Consider the following 27360-nt stretch of genomic DNA (forward strand, 5'->3'; position numbering starts at 1 on the left):
TTAAGCTCACAGGGCTCAGCGTGACGTACAGTCCGACTGCATACCGCGTTAACGATGCAGTTCGCATATGTTCCAGCGCTGCCTGGCTTTTTTTTTAAACTTTCCCTGCAGACTGAGAGGACATTCAGGGGAAATCTGTACAACCTTGATCTGTGGAATAATTACCACGGCTCAGCTATGAGGTAAAGCGCTCCCTGGCTCATGCTTCTTACTTCTGATATTCGAGTGAGGGGAAGAAAAAACTAAAAACACTTTGACTGACCGTGTCCAGGTTCTGCATGATGTCCTGGAAGGACGGGTGCGTCCTGAACTGCTCAAAGAGCTCCCTCTTGTAGAGCAGTGCGTACACCAGGTTCGGGTTGTGGTGTAGGGAGCTGCACAAGCAAGAGTTGATGATTTCCAGCATCATGCGGATCACCTCCTCGATCACATTCAGGTCCTGGGCCTGGGGGTAGAGGGAGGATGTAAAGGTTAATTGGTTTCCCACTACACTGGTTCCAATTGAAATGGTGTTTTTTAAATGATTGCTTCCTGATTGATCCGCGGGGGGGGGGGGGGGGGGAAACAGAGAAGTGGAAGAAATAGCAGAAGGAGGGAGAGAAGGATGAAAGTTGACAGCAGAGGTCTTAGTTCGGGACAGATAGGTGACATTCAAAGCCACAGATCACGTCATGTCACAGTAGGTTTCCTCTGGAGGCAAAGACAACTGTCGGGGAGTGACAGGTGACAGTATGGGACGAGAAGGGTGTGGGAACGAGAGGAAGACGAAGAAGGTTGAGTGGCTGTCATGATGCGTTATTTACAAAGTTCTTCACACAAGGTAGGCTTGTCACGAATCAAAATGCGAAGCAATTACATTCAGAAACACAGATATCAGGCAGAGAAAACTACACATCACAACGATTTAGAAGGCAGGAACTTCAATGCACGAGTGTGTTGTAGTTACGAGAGCTCAAATCTCAAAGGTACATCAAAAGGAATAGTTTTGGGAAATACACCTTTATGTTTCTGAGTTAAATGAGAGAATCAATAGCACTCTCATGTCTGTCGGGTATATATGAAAATACCATCAGCGGCCAGTTAGCTTAGCTTAGCACAAAGACTGAAAACAGGTGGAAACGGCTAACCAGGCTCTGTCCAAAGGTATTACAATCCACCTCCCATCTCGCCACTGAGGGACTACAAACAAAATAAATGCTGAGTCACAAATAGAACTTAAGATGTTGTAAGATGTTGGGATCGTGTGTGTCCATTTGTTCCTGCTTTGAAACCTTTAGCCTTTGGAGAGTACCTATAAAGGTAGCTCCTAAAATAGTTAACTTAGAGCCTTATATCACTACTCTAAGAAGTTTTGGTAGTTCCAAGGAAATCAGCCTTCTCATTAACGTAGAAATCTAAGCATCACGGTACAATCTAATCAGACCATCTGCTCTACTACCTGCGGTTTAAGAACAGAGATTCTATCATGCATTGTGTTCTCACAATAATGTGTCTACAGAGACAGACAGACAGATAGACAGACGCCACGCCGTGATGAGATAACGTCCCACGTGGCTTTGTCCATTGTGGCACAGAAAGGAAATGGCAGAGAGACCGTGGGAAAATGAATAATCTTTAAAAAGAGATAAAAAAAACAACGCAGCAATGAATCGCAGAATACAGTTCAAGAGACGACGTATGATTTCCCACGGTGTGACAACTGCGGGCGCTCTGCAAAATCTATCACGTACTGATGGTATATTATAGATAAGATCCTGAGGTGATGCAGCCAGTTTCCAAACCAATCTAAAAATACAAAAGAATGAATAGTAACCTGCTTCATCTCTGTAAATACAAACACTGTTTGCAAGATGGACTTGCTGTTTTTCATTTGCCAAAAAGCAAAAACAAATATTATGACTTCCTCACAAGAAGTAATAGCAAGTGTATTTGCCCTGAGATGTATCTACTCTGTAAACAGCAACACAAAAATGCAGACTAAGAGAGTGCAGGAGTCAAGAACATCCAAGCTTAGCTTAATGAGATGGTGCACTAATGAAATAAGTCCGATGGCAGAAGGACCAACACTGTAACACACATGGCAAAGATTCCCAAACCCTGATCGTGGGTCTGCATGATTAGCAAGAATAGTCCCCGTCACACTGAGAAGCTGTAATCTTTTGAGTTAATCTGATAATATATAGACCAAATCCCCGCTTTCTACACAAACAAACATTTTCTTCATTAGAATGCCTTAGACTACTTCTTACTGAGCGGGACACTTATATAACTATATTATTACCAATATCGATATATGTGTAATAAGCTAATATTGGTCTATTTATCGTATTCATACTGTCAAAATAAACTCAATACGAGTACTTCAAACTCAAGTCACTGAACCAGTTGTGGACATCAAAAATGTCTTGGATGCAAGAATGCACTTTGTCCATTTTAACCTTAAAATACAAAGAAGACCTTTTGGTAGCTCCGTCTATATCTGTCTATGTTTGTGATGCATTATAAACAAACTTAGAATGTGTTATAATCGGCTTATAGCACTGTATAATTATAGTTATAACCACTCAAACATATTAATGATGCTTTATAACAATTATAATAACATTAAAAAGCATTTTATAATGACTTAAACGGTCAAGTATCATAATACTTGGTCACTCACTGACAGGATCAGAGTGTATTATATTTGTTATTGTTGTAATATGTTATTATTCAATTTTAATCACAGATAAGGCATTGAAGTGTGATTATAAGTGGTCATTGTTTTCTTTAAGTAAGGTGAAAACAAATATTCTATCTATGCAAGAACAATAAACAAAACATTGTAAAATTCCTCAAGTAAGGCCGTTTTCATACGAGGAAAAAGCCGGTGCTACTAATAACATGAACATGGCTCTGTTCCATTCAAGTGTCTTTCGTTTGCATTGATGGCAACGTTGCACTAGAAGTCCACTCATAACTTTTGTTTTCTACACGACTATCTAAAACAAATGTATTAAAAAGATTTGTCTACATGACACAGGTAACACCTGTCTGTACGGGGACAGTTCAGCACAGATGCAGTGAGTGGGCATCGACTTACACACAGACCACTGCTCTTCAGCTACTACAAACAGACGGTGTACTATCGATCATGATGTGAAAGTAGCTCAGAACGAGACGGTGACACTTAAAACTAGATTAAAAAAAACATAACTACACGACTGAATCATTGTATTAATTGCCAGGATTGTGAAATAAATAAATAACTAATTGACCAGTTCAGCCAATTGCTCCCCAAACCTGAATTCTCATCTTTGCTTTACAGGAAGCCTCGCCTTAGACAGTACTCATCAGCAGCTTCCTCTGGGGTTACATCCTGCCTCATTTCAGCCTTGAAATGAGAGAAGTGTATTCCCCTGGAAGTATTGCAATTCCTGTAAAATACATTAGAATGAGGTGCTGAGCAAGCCAGTTTAATCTTTAATGTGTATATGCATGAATCAGTAAAGCTTTTTGGTTAAAAAAAAAAGAAGCTTGTTTCCTCTGCGCTATGAGACACATTTACAACCGTAGAAAGTGTAATAAAGACCATTCATAAAATGGATAAACACTTTTATATAAAACAATATGAGCTGCAAGTCGTCCAAAGTGAGACTTAACCTTAAAGATTGTTTTTCATGACAAACTTTGTTCTGATGACGACCTGTGTTGACCAATAATTTGCTAATACCAGCGAAGACTAGATTAGAAACAGCAGCTCGGTGGGACTGCAACGGCAAGCTGATTGGAAGCAGAGATTCCGCCTCCAATCTGGGCTAACCATCCGTAACACAACTGCACGTGGTAGCATTTTATATTCCATCTTCGGTGCCCTGCTTCGGAAACAAGTCCCTATCTTATAAATAACTTTGCTTGCTGTGTGGCCTTCGTTTTTATTTATAATAAGCATAAACACACAATATCCCCCCTGAAAGTAGCCAGGGGGATTAGAATGATTGTAAAAAAAACTGTATGCAGTTGTGCGTTGACTATGAATCAGGCTCGCCACACAGATGCAATAATGCACTGCATTGAATATCCACAGGCCGGTGCACGGCGGTGTGGCGCTTTAACAGGCAGGCCTGAAGAGGCAAGTGGAAGGCAGAAGAGCCGGCTATAATGAGGAGCGATTGCGTGGCTCTCTGGGCTCGACTCCACTGCCTAGCTAGACCTGCTCCACTCCGTTCTGCTGTGGCAGGCCATAATTAGACAGAACGCAGGGACAGATATATGGAAGACAAGTGAGTGGGAGGAAGAGAAGGAAGACGGCAACAAAAATGGAAACACAGAAGAAGAGAGTCGGGGTGGGTGGGTGGGTGGAGGGGGTTGATGGAGAAAGTGAGCGCGATGAAGAGGAGACAAAAGGAGGCGAGGAAGGCAGAGTGAGAGTGAGGGTTGCCTCGTGTGTTTGTTCTCTGGCTCGGCACCCGACTTAATGAGATTAGCCTGGTAGGGGGAAAAAATGCCACACTGGGGAATTCAGGTCAAATGAAAATAGGCTAGCTAGACGTCTGCCTGGCCCTGCGTGTATATTTGTCAAGAGGATGAGATTAGGAGGTCTGTGGTCTACTTGAAACCCAGACAGGATTTAAATATATTGGCTCCTCCTCCTCTTCCACTCCCCACTTTGTTCTCTTACACTGGTTTTTCCTCCCAAAAGAGTATCAACTAGATAGCCCAAAAACACCTGACATGTTGTGTGACTGCATGAAACCATTGCAGCCTTTCTTTCCCAATCTTTGTCATGCTCCTTCTCCTCCAGTCATGTGCTATTTTCCGGCCTGCTGCATTGTCATTTAGTCACCGCCACTCACAGGAAAACACAGCCCTCAGACATGAGCCATGTCATTAGTCTCAATGATCCTGCCCCCATTTTACTTGTTCCACCATTTACACAAACCTCCCTTGAAGGCTGTGAGGGTGCGAACGCGCCTATGTGAGAGTGTGTGTGTGTGTCTTCCGTCTGTCTGATTCTGCTGCTAATACTTCAACATGCTGAGCACAAATGTGTTATGTCTGCAGGTATGTTTGACCTTTGCTTTCTGTCTGACAAGGAAAATGATAGAGTTTGCCGATGCAATCAGTGACTGGGAAGGACATTGCCGGCACTACACTATCTGTGTGTGTGTGTGTGTGTATAGCCGTTCTATCATACCCATGCGTGTTTTTATGCATGTTTGTGCGTGTGTGTACAGGGTGTTTAGAGACGCAGACATGTAAATCCCTGTAAAGTAGGGGCTGGCATCATTAAACCAATAGCTTAGTGATTCCCTGGCTGGCCCCGCTGCTCACTGCAGGCTGTTGCAGGGCAGACAAACCAGACGTATTAAGAAAGAGCACTGACAAAGACAAGGGCATGGAGATAAACACAGACTGACAAACAGAGAGAGAGAGAGCGAGAGAGCGAGAGAGTCAAAAGCCACACCTGAAAGACGGATGTTTTCACACTGTCACAACATAAACCACTAATCAGAATTTTTAATCGTGAATGCGATGTTATAATGGGCAAAATAAAAGAGGGAAGGTAAGGTAGATGAAGTAAAGCATGAACAGAGGGGGAATAAAGCACCACGCAGATGGACAGAGAGGGTCAGACTGGCTGAGCAGCAGCAGCCTTGTGGGAGTTTTTTGTTTTTTAAATAGGTCATTGTCTGGCCTGCATTATGGTACCACAGCCACGTCATAATCACACCATTTTGTGGAGCATTGTGCCCAGTTCAGCCTCTTATTACCCCATAGCTTTACAAAACATCCTTTGCTGCACGCATACACACACACACACTAGGATCTGTTTAGGAAAGACGGCGTTGGACAACTGCTGCATCTCTGTCTGTGTGGAGGGGAAGTCCAGCATACTTGCAGACAGACACCTTATTATCAGTTCAAATAAGCACACTACCTCTCGGAGGATTTGGCCAACAATCACGGCAGGGGGGGGGCAAAACAGCGGTAATGTTGATAATGATGAAAAAAAAGAAAAGATGACGCTAAGAGCTGCAACAGCAGATAGGTGGGCAGCGCTAATTGATCCGCTGCTCGCTGTGCTCTGTTTTGCTGCGCATTGATCAGGAAAAGACCAGGGCGCAGCAGGGCTGCCAGACCTGCCATTTGGAGACAGACAATCATTAGGACCCCGGAACACCTGCTGCCTGCAGAGGTGGCACTCCTACTGCCCGAGAATAAACATAGAGAGAGGCAGAGCCAAAGAGGAGAGAAGATAAGAGGCTGAGAGATATATATATATAGAGGGACAGACTAACGAGTAAACTAACAACTCGGTCTAGTATCGTCTTCAGGGAGGTGAGGGAAGATAAGAGACTAAAACAGGGGGGGGGGGGGGGTCAGTGAGTAAGTCAGCTCTCAGCAGGATACTGACTTAATGAGAGGAACACAAGGGGACAGACTTATATCGAGACTGAGAGGATAACATAATGAGCAAGTAGCATCAGTCTAAGAGGTTACAGCTCCTATTTCACTGCTTCAGGTACCGGCGAGACAGTGAACAATAAAATACGATACAGGAAGTCCAGTACGATGCCCGTGTTTGAAGAGCCATCAGACACCAAATGAGGATGAGGAAGTATTTTGCTATTCTGGAAAGTTATCACAGTGGCAATCAGTTTGTCTTTCATCGCGGTAATCATGAGGTAAACAGTCACAATATGGAGTTAAGCTACAAAATAATCTTCCAGGAATCAGTGCTGATCGTAAAGTGAATAAAATGCTAGTTTGCGGGTTGAAAGCTGCTTCACACAACTTCATCTACTGTAACAACATTAATTCAGAAATACTTGATATAAAAACCTAGTTAATATTCCTCATACTGTGAAGACCACAAGTCAACTGTAGGCAAATACATTAAAGGTTTGAAAGTTATGAAAAGTTAAATATATAGGCTCCCTTTACATTCCTCATTTCTCTTTCCATCTCTCCCCTCTGGGCGTTTTCACATGAATTGAAAAGAAGCTCGGTGTGTGTGTGTGTGTGTGTGTGCTGTAACCTCTGATCTCAGGGAAGCTCTATGATAATGTACATCAGTCTTGTGTGTGTGTGGGGGGGGGGGGGATTAGTTCTACATCAAAAGACTATAAAAAGAAATGTGACAGGATAGTTCACACTTCAATCAATCAATTCCTTCTTTCAGGTAAACCATGTACGAAGGCAGACGCTGATCTCTGGTCTTACACATTACGTTGTCCCAGAGTTCCAATCAGCACCGTGGAATTAAGAGGAAATGGAAGAAAGTCAGCGCAAGGCTGGGCGAGTAACTGCAATATTTAACAATCTCAGAGAAGTAGAAGTAGAAAATGCATGAGATTCCCATTTGTGATTGAACCATGTGGAGGCTACACTGAACATAGTCATTTCATACTAAATATGCAGTTGGGAGAGGACAGATCAGACTTTATATGAAATACATTAACATACATACATCAATACATTTCCATGGAACTTTCCAGAAAATGCAAAACTTTAAATTGAGTCCCTATAGGCAGTATATAAACATTTTAAAAGGTTTTTTAACTTGCTATAAAGTAGTTATAAGCAGTGTCTATAACAACTATAACTCCTCCTGTGGGCAACAATAAGTGGAGGCTCTTGTGTAAAGAGATAGTAAATGACAATGTGGTAAAACACAGTTGTAATAATACAAAACATGTCTTTATAAGAGAAGTTATAATACTGTACATTAATAAACACTAACAACATATTGTAGCTACGTATAACTACATTATAGTGTGATATAAAGAAATTATGTAATGTTTATACACTGCTTAAAAATGCTAAAGACTTGGGTATATAGGTTCGTACTTTTTCACCACTGGTGTGAGAGCATATCAGCATATTAATACCCAGATTATTGTCCCATGTACAAGTGACTACAGCCTATATAGCTAGAGTCAACGACATACAGTTGATATTATCTGCTCACCTACACATACCCCAGATATGTATATTAATCCACTGACATTTCTAGTCATCTATGAGCTATTGTACTGTGGATTTTGCGAAACAATTCTGTAGCCAAATAAGAAAGTGGCAAATTCCTGGAAGGCCTGATAATAAACAGAAGGCATAATGTTTATTATCTGTTGATTTATCTTCGGGCTCTGCTTTTTCCCTAAACAAAAGGAATGGTGCTACAAAGCTAAGGCATGTGTCTACTCTGGCTATTAAAAAGAGATCACAGATTGTGACTCAACCAGCGCACATAAACACATAGACAGGGTGGTCCAACATGCTTCTGGCTCTCTGAGTGAGTGTGTGTGTGTGTGTGTGTGTGTGTATATATAGTCTCTTCCCAGGAATGTGCAGCCGTAAACAGACGAAGAGGCACAGAAGTCACATTACCACTACCACTGGCTGGGAGCATTAACATGGACACACAACGCAATGCAATGCAACACAGCTCGTACATCCTTTATTTTTATGTTTGCTTGTGTGTACGAGCATATATTGCATGTCACTGCACATATCTCAAAGGGCAGGAAAAAAACGACAACACAAAAACATGTGCAATCAGAGATGCAGAGGCTGCAGAGCGAGCAACCGAGGGGGCCTCCAGAGAGCTGGCCTGCTTGGACTGGGAGCCTCTGGCGGTCCCCCGGGGGCTCCAGGGGCCCTTACCCTTCACTCTTTCTTCCATGACACTAACCAGACACAGCAGCACAAACACATACAAGGATGGGGGGTGTGCTCTGTGTCTGTATATATGAGAGAGAGAGAGAGAGAGACCGAGAGGGAGAGAAATGGAGGAGGAGACCGAGGAAAAAAAGAGGGAGACATTAACACATAAGCAGAATGTGCCCAGCTTCAACCCACAGCTTAGAGCATTTGACGACATTTATTTCTTAAACTCCTCTCAGTCTCTCCCTCGTAAAAGAGAGCAATTACATGTCCAGGACAATCCCACATTAAACAAAGATTAGTTCTCTCTCCAGAGCCAGACGCGGCCAAATTACATTGTTTCCAGATGCATATCGCAAACCCACCTCACCTCCTGCTTGGTTCTCCTCTTTCTATTGTTCTTTTCTCCTCATGTTCTGCTCCTCTTTATCTCTCCCTATGGTTCCCTGAACTTCCCAAGTTAAGATGAGAGGTTGTGAATAACACCAGAGCAGGCTGCTTTCAATTACACTGCCACATCCACTACTACTGGAGGAGGAGGAGGAGGAGGAGGAGAGGAGGGCCAGCGATGGAGGAGACAAAGGAGTCGACACAACTTCTTCAAGATGTCACATCTACAAAACCTATGACCAGATACTCTGAACTGCAAGGATTCTCTGCTTTCCTTTGGTATGCAGATTGATGATGAAATTCTTAGCAGCATCCCTAATGGTTTGAAACCCTCTGTGATAGCTGTGCTTTGAGCTAAAATGCTAACTTTAGCATTCTCCCATGCTCACAGTGACAATGCTAACATGTTTAGCAGGTTCATCATCTTACGTTAGCCTTTTATCTTACAAATATTTGCTAATTAAACACAAAGGACGGCGGGGGGGGGGGGGGGGGGGGGGGGGGGGGGGATGATGGTAATGTAATTTGTTTTGCAGGAATTTGGTCATAAATGAAAAAGTCATCCTGCGGTCCCCAACCTTCTGAACAGGGCCCTTACCAAACACTCAGAAACACCGCTGACTAAGACCAAGGTGTTGTTTACAACCAAATACGTTTAAAAAAAAAGCTAAATGTGCACTCTGCTGTCCAAGACACAATTAAGCTGAATGTATGTCTCAAGGTGGTTTTTATGTGTGTGCACATGCGCAGACGTCAAAACCTTCTAGCTGTGAACAATAAGCCACGACAACCCTCGTAGACATGGGAACCAATGCCACACGAGTTAGTATAGTCTAAGCTCAAGGATGAACAGCGGTATCATCATTAAGCTCCGCCTTAAAAGTCTATGACCCAGACGGGATGTCAGACATTTTTCTAGGAACAAAACTCCCGTCGTAGAAACGTCCATGAAATAATCCTACTGGAAATGCGCCTTGTGCCCTTGAGCAACACCCAAAGCAGGAGTACTATAGTGGAGCGGACCTCGCATTTTGACCTCTTACTGTGTGTGCATTGCATTCGTCTCGTTATTGTTGTCACTCTCATTACAGTCACACAGTGCACGCTCCTATTGGAAACAGCTGTCTGGAATGATATCTTTAACAGACGAGATTTAATCAAGGCAACGTAATCTCTCTTCATGTTTGTCTTTTCCATTTCCAGTCACATACGGTGGGTGTTTATGAATGCGTGTAAATAAAACAGAGCATTAAAATAAGCCCTGAAGGAAGAAAGCATCAAAACAAAGCTGGATAATTGCATTGTATATGTTTTTCATGAGTATGTGTGTGTGCATGGATGTCTGTTTGTAAGAGGGCCTCATCAGACAGTCGCTACATGGTTGAATGAGCACTCAAATACGCTCACGTTTCCACAACACCTAAGGGTATCTACGAGGACCTACGGATATATCTACCACACGCACGCACGCACGCACACACACACACACACACACACACACACACACACACACACACACACACACACACACACACACACACACACACACACACACACACACACACACACACACACACACACACACACACACACACACACACACACACACACACACACACACACACACACACACACACACACACACACTGAGACAGGGAGTCTGGGATGTATACAGACACACCTGAGGCAGAAGAGCCTGAACACAAATACAGACGGTTATACAGTCGACAGTAAACAGAGTGTATTCAGGTGTGGCGTCCTAACAAGAGCCATAGATACAGGATTGCATTGGGACAAACATCATGTTCAATGTATTGGTTTAAACTCTGCCACTTTAGTTACTGCTGTCGTGCTGTTAAGATTTCAATTTCAGATATACACCGATGTTCCGGAGAAATTTCCATATTACTTTGGTGCCACTGTGAATAAAATTTCGACATCCAATTTTATGAACGCTCAATACTTTTCATTTAATATCGTTCTACAAGGGGAGACTCTGCTTCAGTACAGAGTGTGTGGGACGTGAGCTAGAACAGTAATGAGAGGAAGACAAAAGGATCGGAGGAGACGGAGACGCAGACTGCGACTCGATGCTGGACCCGCAGGGACGGGACTTAAATTGAAATTGAAAATGTAGAAAAAGCACCAAACTGTGCACCACATCCTCAGATGGATCCCAGTGAGCACCTAAACTGGTCGACACAACTGGTGCCAGGAGCGAAGTGTGGAGTCGTCTCAGTGTTTTACAGCAGACTAAGAGGGACATCAAAAACATCTCAAAAATCTGTGATAGAGGAGATGCTACAAGGCAGCAGCGCATGACATTATGTTGTCTCTTCTTTACTTTAACAATATCAAAGAATGCTGACAAATGCACTGAACATTTTGATGGATGCAGCTTTTAATTCAAATGCTTTGATGATTGCTTGTTTTTGTAAACCATTACAACATGGTAGGATCCAAATAGTAATAGGGTTACTTTGGATGAGAAGATCAATACCACTGTCACATCTGTATGCCAACTATGAAGCTTCAGCAAGCATTAGCTTAGCATAAAGACTGGAAACGGGGGGAAACAGCTAGCCCGGCTCCGTCCAAACCTCTAAAGCTCACTAACTCAAATATTATATCTCATTTGTTGAATCTCAGCAAGAAGATGAAAATGTGTATTTCTAAAACTATTTCTTTGAGAAAAAGTTTTAATTGGGAAAACAAATTGAAACGCTAAACTGGACAGTAAAAAAGTCAAAACTCACTTAAGTGACAAATTCACACTCCCTAAACTGTCACAAGAGAGAGAGAAAATGCCCTATTATGTGCAATATTAGCTGCAAAATATGTTGACATTAACTAAGAGGTGCTACAAGCTCTATAGTAAATGTTACCGATTGATTTTATCCGGTTAAGTGTGTCAAATGTTTTCAGTGAACCGTTTAGCTGTAAAATGAGAAAGTTTGTTGGTGGGCGGTGCTTTGTTTTCACATGGCGGCCGGGTCACAAACTCTCATTTTACAGCTGAGCAGCACACAAAAACGTGTTTCTGAACACATTTTAAATGAGAAACAGGGAATACAGTAACATTACCGTGATTCATATTTGATCAGCGGTGCCTAGTTCGATTGGCGTTCACGAGCAGTGATTGACAGCTGTGTTAGATTATCTGCCTCATGTACTACCGTCAGGATATAGTGACAGTTTGAGCCAATATGACAAAAATGTGTCTATATTAAAGTGACCCACAGTAGCTTTGAAGTGTATTTATTACCTTGTGGTTTTCAATTTAGTTTTCTTGTGTAAAACGTAATTATTCAATTATATGTAATTTAGCTTTGGCAATAATGCACTGGGAACATTCCTGCCAATGAAGCTTGTTTGAATTAGAGCGGAGAGAGAGAGCGAGAGCGAGAGAGAGAGAGAGAGAGCGAGATACTCACATAGTCGGGTAAGGCTGTGTTGTCTCCCTGTCGGCCTCTCAGAGACTGTGTTGCCTGCTCCAAAACCTTGTTGTGCTTTTTGGAAAGCAAAGCAAACAAACTGCAGGAGAGACACAGAGAGAGAGAGAGAGAGAGAAAGGAGTGAGCGCAGCAACCACAGATGAATGACACACTTCACCAAAGAACCCAAACACACAGTCGTCACACTGCACATGTTGGCCGGTAAATAAAGTGCTGTGAATACTCAAACAGTGGCCTTAACTAAATATAACTGAAGAGACAAGCCGTTATTTAAGACTGATCATTTTTAGAGACGGGTCTGTTTTGCTTTCTAAATGAGGCCTTTAGAATAATTAGAAATAATTAGTTTTGGAATAACATAACATAATAATAATAATAATAAGGTTTGGTTACACTTTAAACTTTAAAATGTCCAGTATTTATACATGAGTGTATGTTTGTTGTCCTTGCAAGGGACCGTCTGCCATTTGACCCACAAGTTGACTGCCTTGCTCTACCCTTATTGTGTGTGTGTGTGTGTGTACAGTTGTCTGGGACCGCATGATTGAATGTGACGGCTAGACACGGACATACAGTACATCAAGAGTCCTCGAGTATGCTTGGGTGACCTTGGGTGGTTCAAAATACACACACACACACACACACACACACACACACACACACACACACACACACACACACACACACACACACACACACACACACACACACAGTGTACAGTGTTGACGCCACAGTACACTGATTCACTCAACATGTATGATCAAGCAAGAGACTTGAGATAAATCACTTCTTTAATGTAACCTTTTAAAGCAAACAAAAACTGGCTGTCACTTTGGGTAGTTTTTAATTTTAAACTCTAAAAATAACAAGTTCTAATATATTGGTTTGACTGAAAATTTCATATTTTTCTCTTGTTGACATCTTTATTACATCTCATTTTATAAATCACGGAGACTTTTTTTCTCAGTGTCTCATATTATTCATTCGGTGTTTATCATTATAATTATTAGTGACCTTCTGTTTTAATTACAACTTTTTAATAGTCTTTCCAGGCCCGCCCCCCCCCCCCAAAGGCTGTTGAAAGTTTAATCTGTGTGTCAATCACGGGAAAAAAAAATTACAGAATAAATTAAATTCAATGACAGCAAAGGACTAGCAGAAAGTCAGATGCAGAGCTCAGCTAAGCCCCTCAGAGCAACACCTGTCCATCCGTCAGCACTGGAACACACACACACACACACACACACACACACACACACACACACACACACACACACACACACACACACACACACACACACACACACACACACACACACACACACACACACACACACACACACACACACACAGTCTCTCAGCATTTCTTCTTCGGGCTAATTGGCCAAATGAAAGCTGAATGGAGATATCTGAGCAGCTATGAGGAGGTCTACTTGTTATCTACAGACCTAATGTCAATTAGCCACAACTACCTAATGGGACCTCTTGTACGTCTTGTCCGGGCTTTTCTATTTCAAAAGAGACCACCGACCAAGTTCCACCTGGGACATTTGCCCACAATAACATCCCTCATGTGGGCTGAGGCAGTGACGGACACGACCCGGGAAACAGCGACACAGAAGGATTTCCACACTGCTGGCCTGATCCCAAAATCAGTTATGAGGCTGAAGTAACGACAGACGTGCCCCCCCCCCCCCCCCCCCCCCGACTGAATATGTATGGCTGCTCTGTTTCTACCAGTTCAAAGGATCCTTTCTTATCTGGACACACACAGTGTGTGGATGTGAGCTGTTCATATTAATATGTAGTTGGACATTTGTATGTATGTTTACACATTAAGAAAAAGTAAATAAAAAAAGTTAGTAACTGCATCATTCACGTTTATTGTAATATAGCCAAGAAGACGCACAATAAACATTATATAATCAATTGAGGAACATTAACCGCTGCCCACCAGAAATGGTATTTGTGGTAGTAGAAGACAAAAGGAGGTCCCACCTGTTTCTTTCAGTCTGTATCACATCTTATTAAACATGCCAATGTTTGCTTTTTGATTTTATGCTTTTGTCCAAAACAACAAAAAACGGGCTAATCCTTTTTTGCAATATTTTGTCTGAAATCATATATTTTAGAGATGAAATTGAAAAAGTGCGTACAAATACAATTGAGTAAGTTAACTGTGGACTGTAGCGGATTAGCTGAAACAATCAAATGGTGGTAAAATAATATATTATTTTATTAAAAGGAAATTAACAGGCCACTATTTTGATATTTAATTGAATCATTGTAGTAATTTGCAAGTAGAAATTGAGACTCTAGTTTCCTAAATGTGTATAAGATGTCACTGTGGGCTCTGGAAACATCTTTTTCTATTTGCTGACATTTTCAGACCAAACAATTAATCTAGAGAGCAACTTGTGGATGAATCGCTCAAACGAGCATGTGTGGTGACTGTGGATATGGAGGACAGCAGAAAGGGAGTATTGATTGTGGGAGAGAATGAATAGAAAACAAAAAGGGAAAGATGTGAGGTGGTGTTGGTGGTGGAGGCAATTGAAACCCACTGCTGCCTGTAAATAAACAGCAACAACTGAACTAAGGAGCAGAGTTCAGAACTTCCTGGCAGACGGTTGAAAATTCCTGGCAGGAAGTCCCCTTTATCTAGCCAGTTCAGCCCAGCCTTGGCCATCATAGTCATCATCATTATCATTATCATCAGACATGGAGTCAGTTGCTCTACACTCAGCACAGGACAGACATGTACACATTCACAGACAGTGTTCCTCTCTGACTCAAAACACAGTCACAGATACAGAGAGAGACCCAGGCAGCGAGATAAGAGGATCCTTGTGCGTGCGTGGACGTGTGCACGTCTTAAGGGAAGGAAACATTCCTTCCTGTGTGTCCGGAGTTGACAAACAGACATGAATGACTTGATGTGTGTGTGTGTGTGTGCGTGCGGTCTTCCGTCTCCTCACAGGCCAAATAGCCCTTTCGGTTACCTCATGTGACATAATGTCCTTCTCTACACAGGCACACAAATCTCTCTCAATATGTTATTCCTTCGTCTCTTCTGCTGTACTGTCGAGCTACTATAACAATCATTCAAATGAATGATCGTGCTTGTGTGTGAACTTGAACCCTCGTCTTTGGGCAACTTCTGTCTCTCTTCTGGCGTCTTTGCTCGCCCCACAGATGAACATTGTGTCAAAGCCTGCCACTTAACTTGAGGCAACAACTTACACTGTTGATTTCAGTGTGTGAATGTACACAGATGGCAGGAAGCATGTTATCTCCTGTGCAATACTCGACTCAGAGCAGACTTTATTCACATTCATGCCCCGAGGAAGGCCTCTGGCGGAAACACATGAACGGCTTTGATGGTGTGCCAGCTTTTTCTACTTTATATTTCTTTAAACACACAGTTTCTCTCTCTGAGATGCACACTTGTTGTCTTATTTATTCAAATTGTCAGCCGGAAAGGAAGAACATTCAGCCCAGTTAACGTTAGTAGGGGTTGGAGATGTGACGATGCCGTACTTTTTATACTGTGGTAGTATTTCTTTATCATGGAAGGTCAAAGAGCAGGACTGTTTCAAGGTAATATTGGTGATTTGTATGCGTTTTGGATCAGCGTGATGAACTGTGTTAAATTTGTATTTATATTTTGTGTTATTTAATTCACTGAATTAGCCAAAAACAGACCTCCCTAATTATTGTAATAAAAAAGGTCAAGATCCAGATTCTGATCTACGGTAAACCCCTAAAGATGTATAAATAAATACATTCAAATTATATGTCAAACAGACAAAGTACACAAATAAACAAATAAATAAATAAATAGACTTGGTCACTTTGACTCAGTGTTATACGATTTTACATTATGTTTCAAACCCCATTTAATATTCTACCAAAGAAAAGAGGAGAACAAGAGAGGGAATAAGTTGGATAGAAAAATGGAGGAAAGAAGCTACGGAATAACATATTCTATCATCCTCTGCTCTGCTCTGTCTGTTACAATGTGTCCTCACCTGATGATGCGCTGGGCGGCGTACTGGTGGAGACAACGAAACTGGGCCGACATGTTGGCAAGTGCAGCAAGACAGTTGGTGTGGAGGTACTTATCCTGGGGAGGACGCACACACAAACATACACGTTACCTGATGTTACTGTTCAACTGTTATGTTATTTCAATCTTTGCAGCAAATGCCCTATGTGGTTGTGATTGACTACAGATTTTAGGTTTCTGAATGCATGGCTGTTTGCTTTGCAAGTGCACAAACTGTGTGAATACGTGCTGAACCTACCCGTGTCCGGGTCATGTTGAACTGGATGGTGCGGATGACCACCAGGATGAGCAGACTGCCGAGCGAGATCTCTGTCAATGTTCTCTCCGAGTACCATGAGACGTTCTTCAAAACCTGTGAGAGGGAGAGACCCACAGGAATGAGAACATGTCAGCAATTTTTGTTTACGATTATCCCGGGCCATCGCAAGTAAAGGAAGGTTGCAGTGGCAACAATTGTTTCTACCCACCACCTCATGGACGGAGCGGTTGAAGGCATCGTCCTCTGTGAGGATGAGAAGGATAATGAGGGCCATGTAGACGTGATGAGAATTTCTGTCCTCCACGTGGTAAAGGATCTCGAGGATGGGTAACACCTGAGAGGAAGAGTGGGAGAGCAGGAGGAAGGTCTGAGCATGTGTGTAGGTATAGTTGCAGAGATGACTTTTTTTTTTTTTTTTTAATCCTGAATTCACAATGAAACAGCCTGAGGGGACAAAAATGCTAATATATCGATCTTGCAGCACAAGAAAAGCTGAATACCTCTTCTACAAATAATATGGTATACATAAGCGAAAATGTATCCTCTCTATTATTCTACTCAGGGAAAGGATGCTTTTGTTGTCTTGCCAAGGAGCTTTATTTAAGATGAATCTATCAACGAGCCCAGTAAAATTAAATTATTACTGTAGTACATAAAGCCCCGCTACTACAGCAGTGTTATCACCTGTGGTTCAAACAGAGTACGAAGTAAAAGAGACAACAAAACACTACATATACTAGATGACATGGACATTATTTTCTAATTGGCTGCTACACTATAGGCGGAGGCAGATGTTGTATTCAGAAGTATGTAAAGCAGATGGTGAAAGCGATTCGCTAATGACGGCAATGTGCAAGATTGAATTCTCAGAATTGTACTGAAAGCAGTTAGTTTGCTAGCATAGTGAGCGATGAACCCACACAGATGCAGTGTTAGCTCATTACTCCGTGGTGCAGCGGCGCTTTATTGTGGCTAGACTCATTAGGAGCCCCCCCCCCTACATAAAACAAACTCAATCTAGATCTGCTAATGATGATATTTTATTACAGCAGCTAGAAAAAGGGAATAACACAGAAAAGGTCATACTGAGAAAGGTGTAAATGACCTGCAGTTTCAGAATATGATTGTATAACAACTACATTTCCAGCACGTTTGGTGATTGCCAAGGATTTTGTGTCGAGTTCAGCTGCCTGGTCTTTTTAAAGCTGGTAAAAAGGCTAAACATATACTGTAACTCCTACTTCCACTCCTATCCAATAAAGCCAAATGATTCACTGTTGCACTGTGTGAAAGAGCCTCACGTGTGACTGCATACCATGTTCATATGCGATACCATCTGACATGCTGAGCTTTACATTGATTTTCATTCACTACATGCCTCGGTACAATTCACTCTGCTGTAAGGAATAACTGGCACTGTCCCACATGGACAGAGCGGCACCAGCTGCCACTGCATACATCCTCACTATTTACTGAGCCATAGCATCGGCCCGAGATGAAACGATTTCATGGCCACACGCATGTGTGGAAGGAAGGACTGCATAATGTGTTTTAATGAGGATTAGCCAATCACACAGTGGTCTTTCTCTTTTGCCTTCGTCAGTAAACTGCACACAAAACCGCCAATTGAGACGGGGATTATAAATGTGGACGCATGTGCGTTATTAACAACGGTCAACCTTGCCATCCTACCCACCAGATTGTCCATGTCGGTTCTGGAGAGCATGTACGTCCTCATGTTGGCGTTCTGGTGAAGGAGGGTGTACAGCAGAAGCGTGGCCTGGTCGGAGCGCTGCTGCTCACACAGCGCCGTGTACAGACTGTTGAAATTGATCTGGAAAGTGTGAGGTTGCTCCGCGGACAATGACGACGTGTCTATATGAGTAGAAGTAGATATTATCAGGATTAATACTTCATCACGTTACTTTATTACCCTCCGGTACACGTCATACACAACTCTGTACAATGGATAAACAAGTATAGTACCTTGTGTGTTTCTGAAACAAGTGATAGCCTGGCGGTAGGGGTTGGGCCAGTCAGGCCCATCTGTCAGATTGGCTAGGACCAGCAGTAACAGGAGGCTCTGATTGGACAAAGGTAAGGGGTTGTGCTCCTGGTCTATCCCCACTTTGCTGCCAGCTCCACCTAATGTGAAGACACTCCACAGCCCACCTGGAGACAGACGGATGCACAAATAGTACACAGTTAAAAAAATATATACACACAGACATGTAAATATACACAAAACACATCTTATGTTTCCTTCCTTTTCATTTCTTTGCTGTATTATTAGATAATTCTGTTATGTCTGGTCGCTTCATGCATTTTTGCTAATTTTGGTCATTTTTCGAACGTGTTACATTCAAAGCACATTTCAAAATATTCAAATAGTTCCTGTCCATCCTCTCTCTCTCACCTCTCTGGTTTAAAATCTTCCCATAATTCATTATTGACCTGATCGACTAATGACAATTTAAAATCCAATTTGAAGACCCGCCTTTTGTGCTTTCTTTTAATTTAGTCTGAGGCTTCTGCAATGGCTTTTGTCCAGTCCCATCTTAACGTATTTCTAACAGTATCTTACGACTTTTTAACTCGGTTTTTGTTTTTAATTCTATTTCTCTTGACTTCCTATTTTATTTAATCCGTCTATTATTGAACCTTACAGATTCTAAACACATCTGCCTCGACTGGAAAGGACTTTGGGTCAAATCCTGTTGCTTTTAAATGTGCTTGACTCGACGTTCTTCAGCACAGAGAGTTTCAAGACGGGTGGATGGATCTGTGCAGGACCGAGTTATGAAGAGCAGTCAGGTTGTGCAGTCAAAGCTCTGAAGTATTCTCACAACTTGCAGCTCTTCAGCCTTAAACCGATTTACGCTTCACAGGGAAGCGTACATGTGCAGAGTACATGTGCAGAGTCAGACTGAAGTAATCAAGGCCAAAAGGAGCACAATGGAGTCACACACGATGCCTCGCAGTACCTGCAATTTGAAACAACATAGACGGCGCCACAGAACAAAAGACAAACTGGAACGACGGGCCAACTGGAGTGGGGTTCGTTTTTCTTGTTGGGGGGGGGGGGGGGGGGGGTGAGAGGGGAGCCGAATTTCCTACAGAGCTGCAGAAGTGCTGGTGCTTTCAGGCGTCATGAGAAGCACAGGAAGCATGAGCACCAAGGTACACAGATGACAGCCTCTGGCTCCTGCACGTCTAGCCACACAGAACGCACGCACCGAGCTCTGGTGAGAGACTGTGTCGCAGGTCCACACTGAGCGAGCTACGGAGTTTGAGACGAAGCCCAGTAGATCTGTTGCCATCTAGTGGCGGAGGATGGAAGAGCAGATCAACTTATCCGTCATCAAGCCATCCTGATCCATCCGACTATGACACACTCACGTCGCCAGTGGACTTGGTTACTGAACTAGATTTAAGTCACGCAAACAAGAAGACATTGGTTCAAAACATTTCAGAGGTGACATGCTTTATGTACACCGACATCCTGCTGCATTTAAAAGATTAACTCAAGGAGAACGTGTGAGGTCACTTCCCAGTGTTCGCTTTTTGTGCCGTTTTCAAAAGTAAGGAGACAGAACATAAGGAGCAAACTTGTGACTGTTTCCAACTTTGATTGCTTTCAACCTCACAGTGTCTTCTTCAACTATGCATGAAACAATACTTGTTTTCTTCTTGACAACTTGTGACTCCGTCAACTTCTTAGTGACATCTATAGGGTTGAGATGTTGGTTTCCCTCCAAGTTCACGGAGGGCTTGTAAAGAACACTGAGAGGCTGACTTTGCGTGTATACATGTGTATGCAACTGCAGTCAGGAGGGCAGTGAATTTGTTTATTATTTGAGCAAAAGGACATCAACAAACTGCATCCACAACAGAAAGAAATCCCCTGGAGAGAACTGACATCATTTGTCAGTCTCTCTCTCTCTGCACAAGAGAAGTGAGTGTGAGGGAAAACAAGATCTTCAGAGAGAGAGAGCGAGGGAGGGGGGGGGGGGGGCCAAGTTGTGACGGAGCCCTGTTCATCTCTTCACTGGCACCACGGTGACTAGCCCAACAGTGTCAGAGAGCCCGGTCTGGCAGCCACATTTCCTGCACTCTCTCGCGCACACGCACGCACACACACACACACACACACACACACTTTATTACTCTCTCTCACACACACATTCACAGAGCTCTATTTTACCTTAGTGGGTGCTGTTTGTTATCCGTCTGGCTCGGTTCCCTCGGCCTGTCTGCCTGCCCACCACATAAACCCAATAATGTTACACTGCTCCGGCCCTGGCCAGCCGCCCAGTGGAAAAAGAGGAGGAGGAGGAGGACATGAAGAGGAGGAAAAGGGAAGGAGAAAGTGTGTGGGGGGGGGGGGGGGGAGAGAAAGTCACACACGGACACAGAGGCTGGCACGCTGGAAACAGAATCTGGGCTCCAGGACTCGGGGGCCATTAAAGGCTTCCTACCATGAGACACGCAACACAACTGCACCCACAAAGTCTTATTTATTTCACTTGAGCCCGTATCCACAACATCTCTGGAAACTATTCGTTGCCTCCAAATCTCTACTGGTCTCCTTAGAATATTTACACACCGTCAATGCTTATTTAAAGTCATTAAAACAGGCTCAGAAACTGACCGTAATACAAGTTTCTGCAGCAAAAGATTTGAATGTTTGACTAAGCCTTGGTTTTTAGAACAGAAGGCTGTGCGTCGTCTTACATAATGACCACCGCCACCAGACACGACTCCTGGCACAAAATCAACTTCTATATTCAAACCAAAATATACAATACACAATGAGATATCTGCAGAGTCTTTCCAAATATGCAGACGCAGGCTGCAAAGCATCCCTTCTACAACCACGTCTTCCCCCCGATATCTACCTCACCTGACAATAAGCTCGTACCAAACCCAGATTCATATCATGGGTATTGTCAAACACACACACACACACACACACACACGCTACTTAACGATGCTGCTGTTATTGCACTGTTGATTGGAGGAATATCATTCCCTTACTTTCCTTAAGAAGCGCTGCAGTACTTCTTAGTGATTGAAATCAGTCCAACATGATCACCATCTTAGAATAGCATGTCAGCATGCTAATATTTGCTAACTAGCATTAAAACACAAAGTACAACTGAGGCCGATGGGAATGCAATCGATATATTATGGATTGAGGGAAAAAAATCCATCACACATAAGACTGTATGCAAAGGGTAAACTGCTAGCCTAGCTTAGAACAGGTCATCTTCTTCTACATCAAAAGAAATCGGTCATTTAAGTCGTCGCCACTGAATAATGACCATGTACCGTAAACACTATATGAGATGTTTAAAACCTGAAAAGGTCTGTTTGGGTTCTTAAATATGTTTCTCAGGATAAGTGAAAGCCTTGACTTACTGGCGGCACTGAAGGAAAAGCAAGGGGAGCACAATTGTCTGTACAACATTTCAGTGCAAGTCAATAGCTTGTTCATTAGTCAATATATATATATATATATATAAATCCCCAAAATAGACTAAATCTCTGTGAATCAACATGCGCTCTCACATCGTGCAGACAGAGATGTGAATGCATGGTGAACAGAGACGGACAGAATGTGCTACTTACTTATTAAAACCTCTTGAGCACGACGCCCCCAAATTTGGGGGCACTCAGGCTCAGAACCCCTCAAACTCACATGCGGAAAATAGCATGATTATTAGCCGGTAGCATGTATGTGGCTAATTTTTTTTTTCGATGAAAGAGCAACGTATGGACAACAACATCATATAAGTCACTTCTAACACACTCCCAACACAGTTATAGGGTACTCACATAAGCAGATAAATATCGTGGCATAAAAGCACCAAATCCGGGCCAGAAATCGGCGCTATGAGTACAGTAAGTCAATGTTTGTACCCTCATGCTAACGGCTACCCAGTCATACAATGCATTTATTAGCATTAGCACACGTGGCGGAACACGTAACTAACCTCTGTTTTACGATCCGTACGAACACTAAACCGTGGTGGGCGATCAAACGTACCTTCATGCTGAACTTCGCCGAAGAAAATCGTGGTTATGCGCCCAAGTTTTCTCTAAATATGGATAATAACGTCGCGGAATTTCCGTTCCAAAGCTGTAGTCATTGCTGCCAACTGCATACTGTTGACTTCCGACTTGTTTCCAGAATAAGAGCGGTCAAGGGGGCTTGGGCGAGTGGCCAGACTGCCTGCGACCGGAAATTTCCGCCGGGGTACACGCGTCACTTCTGGCAACTTTATTGTATGAAATCTTTTGACGATCACCACCATACTTGGCACGAGTCTTCCTAAGCCTGTGACGCGTCTAAGGAGGGGTTGTTTTTGGAAATCGACCGAGGATAGGCTGAGATCCAGCCACACACACACACATGAAATGAGAAAATCCTACAGATGACAGCCAAAACTGGCTCTGATGATGTTATGAATATGAATATGATTCCTATTATCTGTATTTGGATGTATTGAATCATATGAGTGATAAAGAAAGTGAAATATATAGTTATATAGTGTATAAAAGTACAATGTAAGAGCTGCAACAGCTGGTTCGAAAATGATGCCTCGCCTGACTAAAACCTCTTATTCTTAACTTTATTCCACTTTATTCCACTTTAACCTTTTTTTAATAACTACTGATCAGTTATGCTATGACTTGGGAAAGATTCAGGGAGCTAGCTGCATTATTTCAATAACCTTTTATCACTGAAAGTGCATTTTTCCCAGGCGAGGCTGAATATTTTCACTTTCAGCTGTGTTATGTCTTATTTTCTATATTAACCAGCAACATATTCACAATATGACCAATGTAAACTATGTCACAGGTGTTGTGATCTGATTATATCAACAAAAATTATTAAAATCGACCTTGTAGTTACAGAGCTATGGTCAGTTTTGTAGGGCTATGTTTTTTCGCTCAGAGACCTCAAAAACGGCTCCGAGAATAAGAGGTTAACTTGCATAGCAGTGAATGAAATATGACAGGGCTTCAGGCCAATGCCTCGGCCAAGCACACAGATACTGTACACACACACACACACACACAAGTACGCCCAATTCTAGATGATTATCCAAAAGTACACACGGGGAAACATGCTGTACAGACGATAAACAAACTATTCTGATAATCTCACACAGATGAAAATATACACTCAAAGCATTTTCATCCAAAACCCTTCAAACAAAATGAAGGAAAACATTCCAGACACTTTGTTTTGTATCAAATGCTGAGAATCATAACAAAAAGCTTGGGCTGAAGCGTGACATGAATCACGTAATACACTTGCACAATGTGACCACCAAATGTTGTGTTAAGTGTGCTATACTAATGAGGACCTAACCCACATACAAGATGCGTGTGTGTGTTTGTGTAGCTGTCAGCAGTAATCAACAGAGTAGATTGGGACCAACGCCCTCGGACTATAAGAGACGCAGAGCTGCCGTTAGCTTCTTGATGGCAGCAATGTGAAACATGAGGATTGGACTGGAGTTATCTTCATCTCATGGCTGTCTGCTTGCAGGCAGATGGATGGCTTAAATAGTATTGTGTGTGTGTGTGTGTGTGTGTGTGCACTAAGAATTACAGGAAAACACACAAAAAGTACATGGAGAGTAGAGTAGTGGAGAGGAGAACATGACGCGGTGACGAGTTAGGGATGCAACAATAACGATATCGGAAATCAGGCCGATACCGACTCAAATAGCTGGATCGGATATCGGTGACAACGGGTCTATTTTATTGGATCTGTTCAACTCATTTTTACGTTTATTTACGATATAAAGTATATACTGGAATTTTAATTTCTGTAAAAGTTTTGACCAATTTGTTGCTGCATTTAAAAGGTTTACAATTGAATCATAATTCCTCCTAATTTTGATTTTACGATTTTCTACCAAGTTGCTGGTGTACGGTTTATTATTTTAATAAGAGGAGACAGGACAGAGGAGAGAGGAGACAGGACAGAGGACAGGACATAGGAGACAGGACAGAGGACAGGACAGAGGAGAGAGGAGACAGGACAGAGGACAGGAGAGAGGAGAGGAGAGAGGAGACAGGACAGAGGACAGGAGAGAGGAGAGGAGAGAGGAGACAGGACAGAGGAAAGGACAGAGGAGAGAGGAGACAGGACAGAGGACAGGAGAGAGGAGAGGAGAGAGGAGAGGGCCAAAAAGCTGCGAGTTGCTTGTCTGGTGTTAATCCTCCTGCAGACTCTCGGTCAGACTCAGACAGCAGAGTGTGTAAAAGAAGAGAGGAAGAGACATCCTATCTATCCACCCACACGTCAACATGGCGACGCAAATGAAGCACGGCTTTGCTTTGCCAATGGCCAGTGCTTGTTTCTGGGGAAAAATCCAGACCGTCTATGAATGCGAGTGTGTAGGCATGAATGATTTTACACGCCACTAGCATGAGCAACATGATTTCTATAAAAAGCAAGTTCATGTAAAGGAGGTTGTGGTTGTGTAATCGAGTCCAGAACACTGTGTGTGGATCTACAGACTTCATAGAGAGCAGTTCCCCTTTCGCTGGCCGAGTATTTTATAATTCTGCAATTAAAGAAACTCAATAGATATTTACTGTTACTGTAGAACATCAGCCCTGCATACACCCATTTTAAACATTCAGATGAATACGTGTACTCTGCCGATCCCCGATGACTGTGTGCATGTGCGAGACAGAGAGACGGAGAAAGAAAACAAGTGTTGTTTGTGAGCTCCGAGTATAAGAGCGGTTGTGTCTTTGTTGGTCTGTGCGTGTGTGTACAAGGGAGGCGGCTGCAGACAGACAGGCTCTAGGGGATTACAGAACAGTACAGGGCACCATAACTCATCGGGCCGATCACTGGCCACAGACAGACGGGCTGGGTCAAATGCTGATGGCTCACTGATAGGAATCTGCCACCAACAACCGACTGAGAGCATTTATCTGCGGGGGAAACCCGGCCCTATTCTCACACTCAAACAAACATGCTGTCAACACGCACACACACACACACACAGACAGAGCATATTACCAGTCTGATACACACATACTCATCACTTTCATCCACACTGCCATGGCTGTCAGCATGGCTCGCACTTTAATTTATCAGATTAATCATATATCTCACTCGTTGACTCCAAGGAAAGAAGAGGGGAAACATTTTTTTATTTTTTTTTACCGTCTGCCGCTTATTTTTGTAATTTGACCATCATTCCTACAATTTCTAAAGATGTTTTTACTAACCAGCTTAATTTTGATGTGAGGGATGTAGCGACATCACTGCAACAAAGTGCAAAAGGGGCAAGCAACAGTGATCAGATAATGAGAAAGACTTAACATTTGCACCTCTTAAAAAATCTAAGGCATCACAAGATGATTAAAAGGATGAGAAAGAAGAGTATATTATTAAAAAATGTATATATTAGGTATACCGTTTCCTATTTTCTTTGGAAATACTAGATAAATTTGCATCTTAATGCCCCTAAAATCATTTCTCATTTAACTGAAACCTGTGACTGGGGGTCTTAATTGCTTCATTTTAGGGGGAAACCACTGAAAGCCATATAGTTTGGAAGAAAACACACATTGACTACATCCAATATGCCGTTATAGTCATTCAATGCAATAAACATACTGAAGCTGGGTCTAAGTCAAACCGGGATGTAGCTTTACAAACTTCAATACAAAGTTCAGGTAACCGTTTACAATATAATTACATTTTTACCTTCAGCAATAATAAAAACTAGGCCCTCTCTACTTGTATCTCTAGAACTCAGCCACTGTGGTGAGTTTGTGGTATATATATACACAATAGTATGAGCTAGGTTGTGTCTTTTTGTTTTATTCCTGTGTGGATGTGTGTACTCGTACTTGCCACCCCCGATGCCAGGCCGTAAAGCAGGCCTCCTTCAGCCTTCGGCTCAAAGATGTGGGTCGCTGGAGGCGGACATTTCTCCTGCCTGATGAAGTTATAGAGCAGGGTCTTCACCAGACGACTGGTCAAAGACACACTGGGGAGAAGAGAGACAAATGGACAGACAGGTTTTAAAAGACAGCTGGAAACCTTAAGCTTCTTTTGTACGAGGTTTAATATGTGAGGTATTCAACATTTCAGGAATTACGTGAGTGTATATAGAGCACTGGAAAATACGTTGGGACACAGGCGGAAACTCGGCTGCAAATATTTCAGAATAAAAGCCCCGAGGGTCATCTAGTCCTGTGGCCTTAAAGGCAGAATGAGTAGGATTTTTTTGGGTGTCAACCTCTATAAAAACGTAGCAACCAAGTGCAAAATTGGAAGCACACATCTAAGAGGAAGCTACGCATATGGCAGACACGGCGCTGCAGACAGAGCTCGTTCCAAAACGAGAGTGAATTTGGGGTCGTCTTGCACCTGCTAGCAAACACCGTAGCCCTCTGGGGAGGAGGGGCCAACTTTGGATTTTGTGTCTACAAACCATAACAGACAAATCCTTCTCATTGTGTTCCTCACCTGCTCTAAAGAAACATAAATT

At 42.7% G+C, this 27360-nt stretch overlaps 1 protein-coding gene across 1 annotated transcript in view; it reads right to left on the minus strand.

The window, feature by feature from the left end:
* Positions 1-27360, minus strand: part of dym (dymeclin) — a 45951-nt gene that overhangs the window by 10739 nt on the left and 7852 nt on the right. Inside the window, exons 8-15 of the mRNA XM_076087486.1 lie at positions 26717-26856; positions 18809-18994; positions 18519-18697; positions 17031-17156; positions 16802-16915; positions 16526-16620; positions 12474-12573; positions 263-445 (exon numbers count right to left, since the gene is read on the minus strand). Of these exons, the coding sequence (XP_075943601.1) occupies positions 263-445; positions 12474-12573; positions 16526-16620; positions 16802-16915; positions 17031-17156; positions 18519-18697; positions 18809-18994; positions 26717-26856 (1123 nt within the window). The remainder of the gene's footprint in view (positions 1-262; positions 446-12473; positions 12574-16525; positions 16621-16801; positions 16916-17030; positions 17157-18518; positions 18698-18808; positions 18995-26716; positions 26857-27360) is intronic.

Source organism: Anarhichas minor, unplaced genomic scaffold (assembly GCF_050575085.1).
Source record: "Anarhichas minor isolate MPS153535 unplaced genomic scaffold, ASM5057508v1 ptg000002l, whole genome shotgun sequence".
Lineage (NCBI taxonomy): Eukaryota > Metazoa > Chordata > Actinopteri > Perciformes > Anarhichadidae > Anarhichas > Anarhichas minor.